The sequence below is a fragment of the Oryctolagus cuniculus genome, chromosome 2 (genome assembly GCF_964237555.1).
Source record: "Oryctolagus cuniculus chromosome 2, mOryCun1.1, whole genome shotgun sequence".
Classification (NCBI taxonomy): domain Eukaryota; kingdom Metazoa; phylum Chordata; class Mammalia; order Lagomorpha; family Leporidae; genus Oryctolagus; species Oryctolagus cuniculus.
Genome location: NC_091433.1, coordinates 3,847,861 through 3,865,727, shown reverse-complemented (window position 1 = coordinate 3,865,727; position 17,867 = coordinate 3,847,861). Strand labels below are relative to the sequence as shown.

Below are 17,867 nucleotides of genomic sequence, written 5' to 3'. Positions count from 1 at the left end.
AGGAAGCAGGTTCTCCCCCGGAGCTTCCACACCCTGACCTTGGCCCAGGGAGACCCATCGAGGAATGTGACCTGGAGAACCCACAGAGAAGAACACGCTGCTCTTAGCCATTGGGCGGTACACTGGGAGACCATCAGGAAATTAACTCGGGCATAGGCTGCATCGTTTGTGCGGAATGTGGGTGTGACTGAGAAAACAGTTTATTCCGCGCCCAAAATCAAGGGAGTCCCGGATTCGCTGCCTTTTTGTGTTCCGTCAGGGTTTCCAATGCTTCGTAATGAACCCACAAGAAATTACGCATTCAACGGGGGAGGAAAAAAAAAGAACGTCTAATTGTGGAAAAGCATACATTTTAATGTACAAAATTACACAAATTATACATTTAACTAACATAGAAAAATACATCTTGGTAACAAGAGAAAATGCCGGCCCCTTTTAACATGACACAGAGCAAACATCACACCAATCCTGAAAACGGGGGGAACGGGGAGCTGAGTCAGACGCAGAACAGGCGGGGCGGCACCTGCGCGGCGGGGGGCTCTGTCCTGCTCGCTGCAGGCAGGGGGTGGCGACGGCCCACTGCCCCCAGACCCAGGAGGGGAGGCACAGGGCCTGGCTACCAGAATTCTCACCCTGGTTCATCCACACAGGCGCACAGGAGCCCCGCGGACAAGTGCAGCCGCAGGGGTAGGGTAAGTGTGCATTTGCGGCCATGGAACCTACAGGACTTGCAAACCAATGTCTGTGCTCAGTAACTCTCCCTGGAGTGAGCAGGCCCCTGGGATTTTGCCAAAAATGAACTCACGCACAAATCTCGCTCACGGCCTATTCCAGGGGAGGGCCCCACGCCCCGCCCTGAGCAGCAAACGCTGGCCGGAAAGTTCACCTCTGTCCCCAGCCCAAGCTGGTGGCCGCCGCCCCAGCAGCCCCACAGAGCCCACTGTCACAGGGCCGGGGAAACACCTCCAACGCCCAGTGCTGTGTGCTTGGTGCTTTGAAGCCCTGCCCCCGCTGCTTCTGCGGAGGGCTTTGGGGCTGGGGTGGGCACACAGCAGGGGACGAGAGCGCCAGGCCCATAGCTCAGGTTCCCCCCATTAGGGCATCTGTCCTCCTCGTCCCAGGGAAACCACGTCCAATCCCACTGCCTAGACGCCCGTTCCCCATCTCCACAAGTGCCGCATCGTGTCACTTTGGGAGGTGTCCACAGAGCTGTTGCCAAGGTTCCAGACGGGTTTAACAACGCCTTCATTTGTCTCCCCCGCCCCGCCCTGTGCCACCAGCCCATGAGCCATCATCCGGGTACCCTTTGGCATGGCCAACAGTGAATTTTCAGAGACCAAGAAAGAACAACGGTGCTGGAGCAAACCCTTGTCTTCCCTGCCTCAGCTCCCCCGCGGTCATCCCGCAGCTCTGCGGGCATTCACACGGGGGAACCGGAGCAGGAGTTAGAAACGACCAAGGGGGATCAGGAAAACCCAGCCCCTCACTGCCGAGTCCACTGGCTTCCTGCACGTGCTTTAGGGCCAAGGCACAGGTGATCTTTTCCCAGAAATGCTCGTAAGACAGCAGAGGACCGAACACATCAACAGACCCAGGGGGCGGAGTTTGTTCTCTGCCTCCCAAAGGCACCAGACGCTGTCAGAGCCTTTACTCCCAAGCCCGGGAGGAATGGCGCCGGCCACGGGTGCAGTGCCCAGCGGCACGCTGCCTCGTGGTGCCCTTGGCCGTGGTGGGTACCATTTCCGGCGGAGTCTAGCATGTAGGCGACTGTGCCGGGAGATTCGCTGAACCTGGCTACGGCATTGTCTGGATTTTCACGTGGACGTGCGGTGGCAACCACCACCCGCCCCGCGTTCCAGCCCTGCCGTGGTGGAGCCGGATGCCGCATCACCCCACGCGTGTCACTGGCGTGAGGCTCCTCCCTGCTTAAAAGGCCCACTACTGGTGAGGTTAACGGACTCACGGGCAAACACCACCCAAGGCCAGCAGCTTTCCCTCATCACCTCTGAGCACACGAGCAAAAAAAATCAATGTGGACGTAACACAGGAACCCGGGCGCACCTCGAATTTAATCGGTTCAGGGCATGGGCGCACAGGAAGGGGCCCTGTGGTTCCCTCCTGACCCTGCTGCCCACCAGACTCCCCAGGAGCTGGGCGAAAGGACCCCTGCTCGGGCCCCACCCAGGACGCCCCGACTTCAGAGGCCTGGGCCCCAGCTTTCCAAAAGCCTGCAGGTGAGTGGGTGAAGCCCAGAACTACAGGGTGCAACCCCCATGTCCTACAGGCGGCCTGGGAAGGCGATGGCACAGCTCGGGACACCTCCTCCTCCCGCCGCCCGGCCCCAGCTCCAGCCAGGAGCCCTTCCTGGGCCCCGCACCAGCTGCATGGAGAAGCAGCAGCGGGGCAGGTGCGGTAGGAGAGGCCTCGCGCTCTGTTCTCAGAAAGCTTCCCCTTCCCCCCCTGGAATTCCGCCCGGAAGCCCACGGAGGCTGGGAGCAGCAGCCGGAGGTGAAGAAGCCCCCCCCGCCCCCCCCCGGCCTATAAAGTTGGCTCACTAAACTGCTGAGTCAGACAGACAGGCAGGGGCTCACCCCCACGCCCAAGGAAGGCAGACAGATCCCGGACAGTAATCCCGGCGCCGAGTGACTCGCACAGCTTTAATCGGCTTTGCCACTCGGAGTTCACGCTGAGACCAGGCAGGGAGGGGGCTGTGGACGCGGTGGACTTAAACGCCCGGCACTCAGGCCCGGCCACGAAGTCAGCTTCTACGGCTCCCGGCTCCTCCCGGGCGTCAGACGCGAACTCTACAGCAAAGGCAAGGATGCCTTAGACTAATTCGCGTTTCCAAGTGACTGGGAATCATTTCGGAATTGCAGGAGCCTGCACTGGGGTGCGGGTCGAGAACCCTCGGGGACCACCTGCTGTGCCACCTGACCAGGGCGGGGTGGGGTCTGTCGGGCAGCCTCGCTGGACCTCACGCTCCCCGCCTGTGGAGTGGGGGGCGACAAGGGTGCTCACACCAGATGAGGCGCCCCCCCCTGCAGTGGCTACTCCAGGTCTGCTTTTTGGAGCCCCGCACGGCTGGCCCACCCAGGCAGGGCAGGGCACGGCCCCCTGAGCACGCGGCCCCCCTCGGCCCGCAGAGCGGCCAGGCCACGCTGCCTCCGCGTGTCTCTGCCGCCACACCTCCAACGTACCTATTTTAGGATGCAGCCGAGCAGCCTATGGAGAAACGTTGCCATGCCAACCCGCGGGCTGTTGCCAATCACAGTCTATGAACGCGCCCTACAACCATCTGACCAGCCAGTCTCTCCTCAGCCTGGGACTTCTTCCACATTGTCATGAAACAGATCACTCGGGTCATAACCGCACACAGTGGGTGCATAATAAATAGGAGTTGACTTGGTGACATGCACGACATGCGTGCACAGCACGTGTGTCTGCAGGGTGCTTTCCCACCCACGCAGGCGCGGGTGCAGAGGTAGGAGTTTCATTGAACCCATTTGCCAGGTGAGAAGACTGAGGGAGGGATGTCACTTCTGCTCTTGGAGCTACAAGGTGTGGGACGCGGACCGGAGCCTGGCTGCCCGGTTACCAGCCCTCATCTTCATCTCCCCCGCCAGGCGCTCTGTCATCACCTCCAGCAGCCCCACCCACACACATCTAAGAGGCAGGGGTCAGCCGAGGGTCCAGCCTGGCCTCCAAGGGTCTACCAAGTGCTGTAGGATGGACCACTTTCCCCAGAAAAGCCTCGCCGGCCCTGGCGGGTCTCAGAGACTCCCCCTGGGACCCTGGACAGGACAGAGGTGACAACTGGGTGGCAGGAAGACCCGGGGCAGCCGATGTCCGGGGACCCAGGAGCAGGGAGGCAACACCAGTCACAGCCACTGGGACCTGGGGGGGGGGTGGCCTGGAGAAGCCCCTCCAGCCACAGAGGAGCCGTCAGGCCAGGGGCTGCCAGGGGAACTTGCTGCGGTTTCGGTCAGCTGCCTGAGCCATCGGTCCCCAGGAAAGCCCTCCACCCCACCCCACCCCCAGAGGAGGGAGAGGCTTTGCTGCCCCTGGACCCCCAGGGCCGGCTGCGGCGCCTGGCACTCGGTGCTTGTCGGTTAATGCGGGAACGGAGCCTGAGGAGCAGCAGCCGCACCCCCAGGAACGCGGGACCCCTTCCCTCAGCGAGGCGGGGGTGGGGTGGTGGGGAGCGAGGACACCTCTGGGAAACCCGGGGGCACCTTTCCACTTGGGAGGGCAAGACAGGAGCTCAGCCTCGCTGGGCAGCTGCTGTGTGCCCAGCCCCCAAGGACGGTGCTAGCTCCCCAGCTTACCCACGGGGCGCTCACAGAGGAGAGGGGGCTGGCCCGCCGAGGGGGCTCTGAACTCAGGCTCGGCCCTGAGGCCCTCGCCTCTGCAGAGCGGGGGCCAGGGCTCCCGGACACAGTGATGGGAAAGGAAGCCCGCGCTGGGGCCCAGCCCTCTGCAGCCCTCCTTGTCTGCCCGTCTCGGCTGATCCTGGCGCAACCCTCGGCAGGAGGCAGGGCCCCATTTCCCAAGTCTCAGCCAGGAAGTGGACCCCAAGCGCTAGGCTTGTCCTGCCAGTCAACGCCCCCCCCCTTCACAACACTCCCACAAGCCTGCCAGGCAAGGCACCAGGTCTCCGTTTGCCTCCAAAACGGGACCTTAGGTCAGGACGGAGGAGCCCAGCCCGGCTGCCCGACAGCTGCTCAGTGTTTTCCCGCCCGTGAGGCCCCGGCCCAGGCTGCCAGCCGTCTCTGGCCCACAGAGCGTCACTGAGCAAAAGCGGGTAGGGAGTGGGGGTCTGAGGCCCACCGGGCTGGGGGTGCCTGCTGGTGGGGGGAGGGAGCTGGCAGCAGCCGGGAAAACAGAGGCCCAGTGCTGATTTGCCAAGAAGAGCCAGAAATCCAGACGAGCATTAAGACCTGCCTGGTTTTAAAGTGTCAAGAAAGAAAAACAACATAGGTGCTCGTACACCCATGTCCACAGCGGGGTCAGTGCCAGCAGCCTGCACGGATGGGCAACGTGCGCCCGAGACCGGTGTCCTGACACCTGCCGCACCTCGAGCCCACCTCGGAGACAGGTGACAGGAGCCAACCAGCTGCGGGACAAGCCCTGCATGACGGTGCCGCTTCTGAGGTCCTGGAGTGGCCTGGGAAGGGGCAGGCAGGTGCCGGGGCTGGGGGACGGGGAGCAGGCACAGGGTTTCCATCGGGGAAGATGGTGGTGGTGATGCTGACCACAGTGAGCGAGTGCTCCGCGCCCCTGAGCTGGGCGCTCAAAGCCGTCACCGGTTAAAAAACCATGAGCCAACAAGGTGCACTTGTGGGCTGGATGTGGCCAAGGGTGGCCTGAGCGCCCGCCTAGGACTGGAGACGCTCTGAGGGCTGAGCCGGGGTGGTGGGGCGCATCTGCAGCTCACCCCGCGCTGCCCCCAGTCCGTTCCCAGCTGCCCCCACGTCCCCAGCAGCCCCCTCCCACCAACCTTGGTCTCACAGCACAGGAGCGGGGCGAACCGCAGCTTCGCATCAGCTCTTCCTGTGCGTGCGTGAATGTCAGGTGCGCCCCTGGCTAGCCCCTGGCTGCCCGAGGGGTGGCCTCACCGTCCTGCCATTCACAGGGAACCCGGCAGAGGAGAAAGTTTTCGGCCCAAGCACAGCCGCCGGGTCCTGTGGAAGGAGCTGAGCTGGGGCCGCGGGCTCGGAGCACTCAGGGCACCGTGGTCCTTGGGGATCAGTTCATGGACCCCAGATGCCTGAGTGACACCGGGTAAGCTCTCAATCTGGAAGCGGGGAGGCGGGGCTTGGGACTTGGCAGGAACACAGCCAACAGAGAACACAGGGGAGGCTACAGCCTCATCAGGGGTCAGAGCTGGCAGGGCCTGCAAGGCGTGGGGTCGCAGACGGGAAGACAGGGCAGCCAGAGAGCAGCCTCCACGTTGCCAGCAAGCTGAGGTCACAGGTGGCTCTCCGGACACAGGGGATCTAAGCACCCTCCCAGACGACATGACGACCAGCCACAGTGAAGCTCAGAGCCCAGCCCCCAACAAGGACTCCCGGCCACCTGGGGGCCCAGGCTCCTTTGCGAGTCCGATGGCACCCCCGGGCCCGCTGCCCAGGGTGTGCAAGGCGAGGACCCCCACCCTCGCCCGCATCTCTTGTAGGAGCTCTGTAACACCCATGGGCCCCCAGAGGTTGTCCGGCCAGGCCCCACCACCCATGTTGGGTGGGAAGTGGACAGAGCTGGAACACTGAGGGCAGAGCGTGCTTGCGTGTGGCCGTGGCGGAGGGACGAGGAGCTGCATGGTGCACGCATGACCTCGGATCCGGGGGAAGCCTCTTGCAGCGTGCCAGGCACTTCCCAGATGACAGCTCATTCAGTCGCCAGAGCAAAACTGTCGAGCAGATTTCGGGACGTCCAGAGGAGGTACGGAGCCCGTGCAAGGTGGCAGAGCGTAGGCGTGGTAGGGCCGGCCAGGTCCTTGGGACTTCGGCGCCCAGGTTCCTGCCACCCCCTGCCCCAGGCCCATGCCAGCCAACGCAGGCTTCTTACAGCCCACAGTCATCTCGGGTCGCTCGGGCGGCATCATGCAGTGAAGAGACGTCTCCGGGAAGGACTCGAGCCAGAGCAAGGGCACTCAGCTGGGAACTTGGCCCCCCAAGGCAGCCTCCATCCCGGGTCGGCTTCGCTCCTCGCAGGCAGGCAGGGCTGGAACGCGTTCCCACTCCATGTGCTCGCTTCTCTCTGTAACAAGAAAAGCACAGCGGTGGGTAGCAGGAGGCAGACCCCGGGAAGCTGCCGACCGCACGAGCCCTTACGTTGCGGGCCACTTTAGTCTGGGCGCCGGGCTGCTCTCCTGGGCTACCTGGACCCACAGGCAGGGTCCTCTTTGGTCTGTGTGTGACTCCATGACTGACGTGGACTTACAAGTGACTGCGCCTGTGCACACTAGGACAGAGAGGGGGTCTGGCCTCCAGAGAGGCCACTGGGCAAGGGAACGGACCCAAAGGAAAACAGAAATGGAGGTTGTCACGGACAGCTTCAATCATGTGCCCGAAGTTGACGGAGGCCCCGCTACAGGGCAGGCTCGGTGCTGGGTGCTGGGGTTATGGTGCTCGCCCTCTGGGGGCCACTGTGTGGTGCAGGGGAGAGCAAGATGACCACAGCAGGGCCAGAAGGAAGGAGGGGGAGGGGGAGCAGGAGAGTGCGTCAGACAGCTTTTCCGGCAGCCTGTGCAAAGGCCCTGCAGAGGCCGAGGACGGGCGCAGGAGAAGCCAGCTGTGGACAGAGAGGACACAGGCTGGGGCGGGGGGCTCCATGCAGCACTGGGCCTGGAAAGAGTCCAAAAACGCCTTTGGAAGGACAAAAGGAGATGAAGGGTGGGAGGAAGACTGGAGACGGGGAGCTTCGAACAGAAGTTTTCTGGGCAGAGGAGACGGCTTGGGCAGAAGCCAAGTGCTAGGAGAGGGTGCAGGCTGGGGGGAGAGGGTGCAGGCTGTGGGGGGAGAGGGTGCAGGCTGGGGGGGGAGGGTGCAGGCTGGGGGAGAGGGTGATGTAGGCTGGGGGGAGAGGGTGCAGGCTGTGGGGGGAGAGGGTGCAGGCTGGGGGGGGAGGGTGCAGGCTGGGGGAGAGGGTGATGTAGGCTGGGGGGAGAGGGTGCAGGCTGGGGGGAGAGGGTGCAGGCTGGGGGGAGAGGGTGCAGGCTGTGGGGGGAGAGGGTGCAGGCTGGGGGGGAGGGTGCAGGCTGGGGGGAGAGGGTGCAGGCTGGGGGAGAGGGTGCAGGCTGGAGGAGAGGGTGCAGGCTGGGGGAGAGGGTGCAGGCTGTGAGGGGAGAGGGTGCAGACTGTGGGGGGAGAGGGTGCAGGCTGTGGGGGGAGAGGGTGCAGGCTGGGGTGAGAGGGCGCAGGCTGTGGGGGGAGAGGGTGCAGGCTGGGGTGAGAGGGTGCAGGCTGTGGGGGGAGAGGGTGCAGGCTGGGGGAGAGGGTGTAGGCTCGGGGGGGAGAGGGTGTAGGCTCGGGGGGGAGAGGGTGTAGGCTGGGGGGGAGAGGGTGCAGGCTGGGGGAGAGGGTGGTGTAGGCTGGGGGAGAGGGTGTTGTAGGCTGGGGTGAGAGGGTGCAGGCTGGGGGAGAGGGTGCAGGCTGGGGGGTGAGAGGGTGCAGGCTGTGGCGGGAGAGGGTGCAGGCTGGGGGGAGAGGGTGCAGGCTGGGGGGAGAGGGTGTAGGCTCGGGGGGGAGAGGGTGTAGGCTCGGGGGGGAGAGGGTGTAGGCTGGGGGGGAGAGGGTGTAGGCTCGGGGGGGAGAGGGTGTAGGCTTTGGGGGGAGAGGGTGTAGGCTTTGGGGGGAGAGGGTGCAGGCTCGGGGGAGAGGGTGCAGGCTGGGGGGAGAGGGTGCAGGCTGTGGGGGGAGAGGGTGCAGGCTGGGGGGGGAGGGTGCAGGCTGGGGGAGAGGGTGATGTAGGCTGGGGGGAGAGGGTGCAGGCTGTGGGGGGAGAAGGTGCAGGCTGGGGGGGGAGGGTGCAGGCTGGGGGAGAGGGTGATGTAGGCTGGGGGGAGAGGGTGCAGGCTGGGGGGAGAGGGTGCAGGCTGGGGGGAGAGGGTGCAGGCTGTGGGGGGAGAGGGTGCAGGCTGGGGGGGAGGGTGCAGGCTGGGGGGAGAGGGTGCAGGCTGGGGGAGAGGGTGGTGTAGGCTGGGGGGAGAGGGTGCAGGCTGGGGGAGAGGGTGCAGGCTGGGGGGGAGGGTGCAGGCTGGGGGAGAGGGTGCAGGCTGGAGGAGAGGGTGCAGGCTGGGGGAGAGGGTGCAGGCTGTGAGGGGAGAGGGTGCAGACTGTGGGGGGAGAGGGTGCAGGCTGGGGGGAGAGGGTGCAGGCTGGAGGGGAGAGGGTGCAGGCTGGAGGGGAGAGGGTGCAGGCTGGGGGGAGAGGGTGCAGGCTGGAGGGGAGAGGGTGCAGGCTGGGGGGAGAGGGTGCAGGCTGGGGTGAGAGGGTGCAGGCTGGGGGGAGAGGCTGTAGGCTGTGGGGGGAGAGGGTGCAGGCTGGGGTGAGAGGGCGCAGGCTGTGGGGGGAGAGGGTGCAGGCTGGGGTGAGAGGGTGCAGGCTGTGGGGGGAGAGGGTGCAGGCTGGGGGAGAGGGTGGTGTAGGCTGGGGGGAGAGGGTGCAGGCTGGGGGGGAGGGTGCAGGCTGGGGGAGAGGGTGGTGTAGGCTGGGGGAGAGGGTGCAGGCTAGGGGGGGAGGGTGCAGGCTGGGGGAGAGGGTGGTGTAGGCTGGGGGAGAGGGTGTTGTAGGCTGGGGTGAGAGGGTGCAGGCTGGGGGAGAGGGTGCAGGCTGGGGGGTGAGAGGGTGCAGGCTGTGGCGGGAGAGGGTGCAGGCTGGGGGGAGAGGGTGCAGGCTGGGGGGAGAGGGTGTAGGCTCGGGGGGGAGAGGGTGTAGGCTCGGGGGGGAGAGGGTGTAGGCTGGGGGGGAGAGGGTGTAGGCTCGGGGGGGAGAGGGTGTAGGCTTTGGGGGGAGAGGGTGTAGGCTTTGGGGGGAGAGGGTGCAGGCTCGGGGGAGAGGGTGCAGGCTGGGGGGAGAGGGTGCAGGCTGTGGGGGGAGAGGGTGCAGGCTGGGGGGGAGGGTGCAGGCTGGGGGGAGAGGGTGCAGGCTGGGGGGAGAGGGTGCAGGCTGGGGGGGAGAGGGTGCAGGCTGGGGGGGAGGGTGCAGGCTGGGGTGAGAGGGTGCAGGCTGGTGGGGAGAGGGTGCAGGCTGGGGGGGAGAGGGTGCAGGCTGGGGGAGAGGATGCAGGCTGTGGGGGAGAGGGTGCAGGCTGGGGGGTGATACAGGCTGGGGGGTGATACAGGCTGGGGGGTAGGAGGGTGCAGGCTGGGAGGAGCCGAGCAGTGTGGGGGTCACAGGGCAGCCTGGAGAGCCTTTGGAAGCTACGGAGGAATCACTGTTCTGGACAACGCGGCAGCTTGCTATGGGACCCCGTGCGCCTGAAAGCCCTCACAGAGCGCAGTGTCCCTGTGGAGGCCCAGGGTGTCCCCACGACGGATCTCCCTACGACGGATCTCCCTGAGCCCGGCTCAGCCACAACGCTGAGGTCTCCGGTGCCCAGCAGCGGGGGCTCACAAGGCCATCAGTGAGGCCACCGCCCGGCAGTGTCACCCCGGTGCCCAGAGCTGAGCCGAGGCAGATCCCACTGGCGCAGGTTGTGGGCTGCGTAGGCGGCTTTAGTCTGCTTGCAGAATGTATTTATATCTCACTGTACACTGTCTTGGGGGAGGGAATGAGCAAGATAAAAATAAACCGACTCAGAGCCTCAGGGCTGGGGGCGCACGCCGCACGCAAGCCTCACTGGTCATCCGGGTCCCCGCCCCGGGCGTGTGGAGGCACAGGCTGCGTGGCGGAGCCCGGCACCCGCATTTCCACCGGCTTCCCTGCCGTGCATCACACGGGGGCCCCTGTGTGCACGCCCCAGGCGAGGACCGAGCAGGACAGCGCAGTCCGCGTCACACTGTGACAGGCTGTGTGGCAGGGGCAAGCAAGCCTCGCTCCTCGCCCGCGGTGCACCTGTGGCCGACGCCGGTCCACGCGTGGCTCTGGCAGACACGGAGACATGATTGCAGCCGCTGTCCCAGAACTGATGAACATGACGTGGTCACCTCCCACACCCACGCGGGACGCTCACAGACGCCAGCTCCTGAGCAACCCAAACCACGTGGGGGTCACATCTGACCGGAATTCCAGAAGAGCATGCATTAAGGACGCGCACTGTTTTCACCTAGATGTGCTATGAATTTAAAACAGCGGTAGGGGCGCCCGTGCTGTGGCGCAGTGGGTTAATCCTCCGCCTGCAGTGCTAGCATCCCATATGGGCACCGGTTCAGGTCCCAGCTGCTCCACTTCCAATCCAGCTCTCTGCTGTGGCCTGGGAAAGCAGCAGAATATGGCCCAAGTCCTTGGGCCCCTGCACCTGCGTGGGAGACCCAGAAGAAGCTCCTGGCTCCTGGCTTTGGATCAGCCCAGCTCCAGCCATTGTGGCCATTTGGGGAGTGAGCCAGCAGATGGAAGACCCCTCTCTCTCTCTCTCTCACTCTACCTCTGAAATAAATAAATAAAATCTTTAACAAACAAACAGAGGTGGGCTTTGGCGCAGTAGTGAAACAGCACTTGGAATGCCCAGGTGCCATCTCAGGGTGCCTGGGTTCAAATCCCTGCTCCACTCCCAGCTCCAGCTTCCTGCTAACACACACCCTGGGAGGCAGCAGGTGACGGCTTAAATACCTGGGTGCCTGCCGCCCATGTGGGAGACCAGCTGCAGCTGCAGGCTCCCAGCTTTGGCCTGACCCAGCTGCAACTAGGGAGCATCCAGGGAGCCAGCCAGCACACTGGAGACTCTGTCTCCCTGCCTTTCAAGAAACTAAAACAAACATTCAAAAGAAAGAATAAACCAGCAGGTGGTGTCTACAGGGAAGTTAAATCATGGACCAGACGCAGCCGAAGAGAGATTTAGTGAATTAAAGACAGACCCGAGGAAATCAGAGTTCTAGGGCTGGGGGTGGGCCCTTCAGAGGAGGCGGCCTCTGAGGGACAGAGGGAGGCCCTGCCCCGACAGGAGCAGGCGCAAGGGGAAGCGGAGGGTGTTCTGGGCGGAGTCTAGGGGCAGACTTCAGCTCAGAGGCCGCCAGCGGGCCACTCCGGCGGGGGGCAGACGTGGAGCTGCCAGTCCACTCACTCACGCGTCAGGAACTGAGTTCAAGGCTTTGGGGGATACTGGGACACACACTACCCACACACCTTTGTCCCCAGGAGCCTCGCAGGGCGAGTGGATGAGAACGCCAGGCATAACAAGACGCCGGCTGAATGGAAGTCAACAGCGGGCTGGGGAGGGTCAGAGAAAGCCACTTCATGGGCGACATCAGGATGGACTTCCTGGAGGAGGCGGTGAGCTCACGGTGCTGTTGACGTGGGGATCTCTGGGAGGATTCCTGCCCCGGGAGGGAACCTGGAGCAGCCAACTCTAAGGCACCTGCAGTCCCTGCCCCGAGTGTCCGCGGCACACGGCGCCGGCGGGGGCGGGGACCAGGCTGCAGCCTCAGTCCCCGGAAGGAGCCAAAGCGAAAGTGGATCACGGAGAAGATCCCAGGCAGGGAGGCACCGCACGGTGAGGCGGGGGCGGGGGCGGGGAGAAGCCCTGGGGTATCGGAGAATGAGGGCAAAAATGGGGACGCCAGCCCATGCCCTACTTACTTCCAGACCTTTGTGGAGACAAGAGCTCCGTAGTGACAGCACGCAGTGTTGACGGGAGCGCCCACGCCCACTGGTGGCCCGTGACACCGTGCGATAAACCCACAGCCGTGCAGCCTGCCATGGGGACCCTGTGTCGCCTCCTGTCCCCTCTCTCCCTGCTCTGTAGCTCAAGGCACAGCCCACCCGGCCTGCACTGTGCCTGGGAGTACAGACCCAGGGCCTCTCCTGCACTGCTGGGTGCCCAGCCCCCCACCATCTCGCACCTGCTTCCAGGCCTCCCCCAACCACAGCAGGCACCCTTCCTCCACGGCTGATGGCCTCACGGCTGGCCTCAGGCCACTGTGGCAGGACTTAGGGTAGGCTCTGTCACCTCCAGCTTTGCTAAGCTGCCTCTGAATCCCAAACCTTCCCACAGTACACAGCGCCCGCCTGCAGACTGCACCCTCCAGCCATGGCCACCACGCAGCGTCGGGTCCCTGCGGGGAGTGAACCAGGTGGAGGTGGATGCGAGTGGCCCCACTGGACAAGCCCAGGAATCTTCATTCTCTGCCCAGAGGGTTGGGGGTGGAGGTGGGGGCCACTTCCACCCACACTCCCATCAGGGGCAGAAAGAACACCAAGGAGGCACGTGCCCCGGGGGACATGGTGCGCGGGAGTCAGTCCAGGGCTCGGGTAGAGCACAGGGACGTGCCATGATGACCCAAGAGTGACCAGGACCCTCCCCGCTCCCTGGGAGGCACGGTTACCAGTCTGCACTCAGACGGGGGCATCCAGACTTGGACGACACCTCCCATGGGTTCCACAGCCAGTGGGTGGTGGAGAGCTGGGGTTATTTTTTTTTTAAATCTTCCATCCACTGGATCAAGCCTCAGATGCCTGTAACAGCCAGTGCTGTGCCGGCTGGAGCCAGGAGCCTGACCCAGAACTCCATCCGGTCTCCGTATGGGTGTGGGGTGTCAGGGACCTCAAGTACTTAAGCCATCCCCTGGGACCTCTCAGGGCACACCTTAGCAGGAGCTGGATCAAGAGCAGAGTTGGTGGGCTGACAGCAGTTCATGTCCCGGCTGCTCCTCTTCCCATCCAGCTCTCTGCTTATGGCCTGGGAAGGCAGTGGAAGATGGCCAATGCTTGGGTCCCAAAGCTCCTAGCTTTGGATCCACACAGCTCTGGCCGTTGCAGTCATTTAGTTATTGAATCAGCAAGATGGAAGACCTTTCTCTCTGCCTCTCCCTCTGTCTGTAACTCTACCTCTCAAATAAATAAACAAACCTAAAAAACAAAACAAAACAAAACAGCAGAGTCAGGAGTCAGCAACCCCGGCATGGAGATGCAAGTGTCCTGGGCGGTTTCCAGCCCCGGGACTGCAGCCAAGACCGCCAGGCTCCAGGGCGCAGGCTTCTAAGCGAGTCGCGGAGAAAGCCACGGCACAGGCCCAAGCAGACAGGAAGTGGTTTTCAGGCGCAGCCGTGGACGGGGCGGGTGCTGAGCACGGACAGATTAAATGTTCATCCATCGAATGTGACTCCTGCTGAATGCAACCCAGTTCCAACAGATTTCCTTAGGGAGGAGTCAGCATTCCCTGCAGGTACGAGGAATCCAGTGTTAGACCCACGCTCCCCCGCCCCGCCCCCGACAAAAGCCTCTGCAATTTGCGAGTCACTCCGTCTGCCCCATCTGCTCACTCATTTTTATATTTTAAGTGAAGCCTGCGCTAATGACCCACAGTATGCTGGAAACAGGTCTGGTGTGATGGCGGTGTTTAAATTAGCACACGCGCTGTTCCCAGGGAACTTTCTAGAACATGTCCCGGCGGCGGCAGTGGAGGAAAGAACGGGACACAGGGCGGTCACTGGCAGTATCGTGGCTGACCAGGGGGCAGCTTGGCTCTCCAGGCCGTGCCGCCCTCTGCCCCTCGCCTCCTGCTGGCCCTCAGAGATCTCTTCTTGCTGTTCCGCCCTGGGGTCCCAGGACCCCGAGCTGCTCACTCTCCCAATGCTTCGGTGCACCCCTCAAACCTCCGCTGGGGCATGTGGGACGGCTGCTCACTCAGTCCTTTGGATCCGCCCTCCGTGCCAGGGAAACCCGTCCCAGGACGGCTCTGGCTGTGGGGAGGTCACCCGAGAACGGAGCTGAAGGGAGACTTGACGGGAGAAGTGGCTCGGACGCCCCAGGGGGCCTGCCGTCGGGGATCTGCCACGGGGATCTGCTCCAGGGCCTCCCGGCTGCCGCAGGGCCCTGAGGATGGGAGCCCGCCCCAGGGGGCACCCGTTTCCCTCCGCCACAAGGTGCAGACCAGGCAGAAGACCACCTTGCTGCTCTCGGGTCCTGGGCAGGTGCAGTGAGCTGGTGCGCGTCCCACCTCAGCCAACGGCCGCCCGCGTCCAGCATCCGCCAGCGTCTGTGGCGTGCTCGCTCCCGCCGTGGCCGGTCCCCCGGCCGCCGCTGCTGCGGCGTCCCTGAGGTGCTGGTGGGAAATGCACACATCTGGCTCTCGGGAGCCAGCCCCAGCCCTGCAGTGTGTGTGTGGCTGGGCTGAGTGTACGTGCAAGATAATGAATGAATGAATGAATGAATGAGAGAGATATCAGTTCTGCAAACAACCACAGGCGAGGGCCAGATATTTCGGTCACTGCAGTAGATGTTGGAAACGACAGTGTCATGACGGAGAGAAGCTGAGTCACCGTACAGAGTACTGCGGCAGCGCCTCCAAATTACTTCCAAGGAAACACGTCTGCTCCCAGGCGAGGCACCGTGGCGGAGGTGCGGGGTTCTGAGGCACCTGCCGTCCGCATCAGTGCCGTAGGTGACACGCGCGCACAGCACCTGCCTCTGCAGGAGGGGCTTCTTCCTCGGGGTTCCAGGAGGAGGGGACAGCCACAGGGGCCTGTCAGGCAGCAGAGGAGCGAGGGGAGGGCGTGGCTTGGAGCTGTCACTCAGGCCCTGGGCCCAGGAGCAGTCTCGAGTTATCCGGTCCTGGGACCTGGGGGCCTGTGTGGGGTGTGACCGTGCGATACAGGGGGTGCTTGAGGTGTAGGCCCTGAACTGGTGTGCACAGGAGTGGGGGCTCCCAGGGGCCTCACTCGCTGGCTGCAGGGATGAGCTGGTGCTGTCAGCAGCCATCTCTCTCTCCAGCCAGCAAGGACCCCAGACGGCAAAGCCCTGGACAATGTGGACAATCAAAACCAAGACTAAGCGACCTGTGTGACCTTGGGCCATGCTTGAGGCGACAGTTCCCCGCCTCAGGGGCTAACGACGGCACTCAGGGGTCCCGGGGAAGGGTAGAGCTGGGCCTGGGTGTTCGTGGAGGGGCCAGGGGTCAGCTTCCCGGGGCAGCGGCCTTGTCCGCGGGGCCTGGCAGCCACGCACCTGCTAACCCTGCGTGAATGTTGAGTCTGCGCAGTGGGGGGTGGGGGTGGGCGCAGGGGAGAAACAGCATGGACCAGACAACACACCACCCTCCCTGTGCTGCCACGAACGCCCTCGTCATATGGGGTGCAGAAAACACAAAGATAAAATGCGTTTTTCGCCAAATGCTCTAATCTGTATCTCAATATCGAGATTCATTGGGGCCATTACCTCTCCTGTTCTTACCACTCTGGTCTAATTGATGGATCTGCTCGGGAGCCGGGCTCCTGGCATATTGATCCTACGTGGAAATATGGCAATAAATCGTGCACACACACGACGGCCAGACCTGCAAGCTGCCTGCCCTGGGGAAATCGGAAGCCCGGCTGTCTCACGGCGTCGCCTGTCTTTAACTTTTATTGCCAATTTAAATTCCGGCAACAGCCATAGGCATCAGCGGCTGTGGAAACCTCTCTTCCTGTGAGATGGCGGTTCCACTCCTGAGTCTGTGTCCTGTCTATGAAGACACAGACGTAGAGACGTGACAAGCACGTGTATTTATCACCACAAATAAAAGGTCGCAGCTGCGTCACCCACCCACACAGCGGACCCCTAGGAAGTCCCTCTTCTTCCGGGTCTCCCACGCGGGTGCAGGGCCCAAGGACTTGGGCCATCTTCCACTGCTTTCCCAGGCCACAGCAGAGAGCTGGATGGGAAGAGGAGTAGCTGGGACTTGAACCGGCGCCCACATGGGATGCAAGTGCCACAAGCAGAAGTTTAGCCGCTGTGCCATGGTGCTGGCCCCCGCACGTTCCATCCTTGTGTCCGAATACACACAGCCAAGCCCAGGAGTGATCTGGTGGTGGAGCGCTCCCGCGGTTCAGCCGCGCCCAGCCCGGCTCTTGCTCTGCACAGGTCGGCGACTCAGCCAGGCTTTGGTTCTCCATAAATCATGGCAGGCCACGCAGAGGCCTCCGTGAGAGGCAGCGGCGCCGTCAGCGCACGGTGCAGCGAGATGCGGCTGGCCTGACGCAAACGATGACTAAGACAGATGATCTCGGGGCCAGGGGCGAGGTGTGTAAAGAACGGATCTCATTCTGAAATGAGCACGCGGTCGCTCTGCTGTCACGAGGCCCAGGAACGGGAGACCTGATACGAAGGGGGGGAGGGATCCCCGATGCAGCACAGCCCTCTCCTCCCACTTCAGAGATGCGCAAGTGCAGTCTGGGGCTGCCGAGGGCCCTGCCCCAGGCTGCGCGTGTAGACAGTGGCATTGCTGGAATGCAGATGAGGGCAGTGTGCGCCCCGGGCCTGTGCAACAACCCAACCCCAATGCTTTCAGCAGCTCCCACTCATCCGTCCTGAACGTGGCTCCTGACCCAGGTCCGGCCGCAGTGGGCTGGCGCCACCGAGAGCAGAGGAGCTCCGGGCCGTGGGGCAGGAGCGAGCTTGTCCTGTGTGAGCCGGTGCATGCACACCGACCTCACTGCTTCCCCGTGCCAAAGGCACACAGAGGAAGCTGGTGCCTCTCCCGCCCTTCTGCCGTTAGCGATGGCCCCTGGAGCTTCCAATGGGCGGGGTGCTCCCCCAACAGAGGTCACATGGCAGGTCCAGGCCACCCCAAGTTAGCTTTCAGCAGTGCCACTCCCAGGTCCCGTCCAGGCCAGATGAAGGGAGCCCCCAGGCAGAGAGCCCAGGCACTGCCGTCTTCAAAGCCCGGTCGGTGACTGGGATGTGCAGCCGGGGTGGCCAATCACTGTTCTCGCCCACAGCCCAACCCCCGCCCCCAGCACACGCGGACACGCACGGGGAAACAGACCATGGACAGCCCAGCTCAAGGAGCTTCAGGAGGTCGGGATGGACTAACCTGGGATGTGTTCCTTGTCCCAGGTGACTGTGTTGGGAGCCTGGTCCCCAACACGGCAGAATTGGGAGGGGTGGCATCCGTGTGGGAGGTGACCAGAGGAACAGTGGGGAGGGAGTGCTGCCCCCAGAGGGTTCTCATGTGGGACCCCGGCCTCTCTGGCTTCCTGTTTTGAGATGTGCTCCCCCCACACATCATTGCAAGCAAGGCCAAGCCCCACCCCCAGCCATTGCCTGTGCCGTGGCCTTGTCAACGGTGAGTGAAATATACCTCTTTGTTATGAGGCCAGCCTGCCTCCGTTGCTCCGTTCCAGCAACGCAAAGCAGGCTGGCACACACGCCTTCCACCCACGCCCCATCAGCCGTGCACAGAGGCAGGTGTGGGTGGGGGCAGAGAAGCCATCACGCTTGGCCACGGCCAGGACT

At 63.6% G+C, this 17,867-nt stretch overlaps 1 protein-coding gene across 5 annotated transcripts in view; it reads right to left on the bottom strand.

The window, feature by feature from the left end:
- Nucleotides 1–292: 292 nt before the first annotated feature.
- C2H4orf50 (chromosome 2 C4orf50 homolog) overlaps nt 293–17,867 on the bottom strand; it is an 84,024-nt gene continuing 66,449 nt past the window's right edge. For 3 of the 5 annotated variants that reach the window (XM_070068021.1, XM_070068023.1, XM_070068022.1), the window contains one exon: nt 294–6,756. In XM_070068021.1, coding sequence (XP_069924122.1) covers nt 6,598–6,756 — 159 coding nt within the window. In that variant the 3' untranslated portion in view covers nt 294–6,597. Of the gene's footprint in view, nt 6,757–17,867 lie in introns of all 5 variants that reach the window. The other 2 variants (XM_070068024.1, XR_011386178.1) reach the window with 2 other exon arrangements.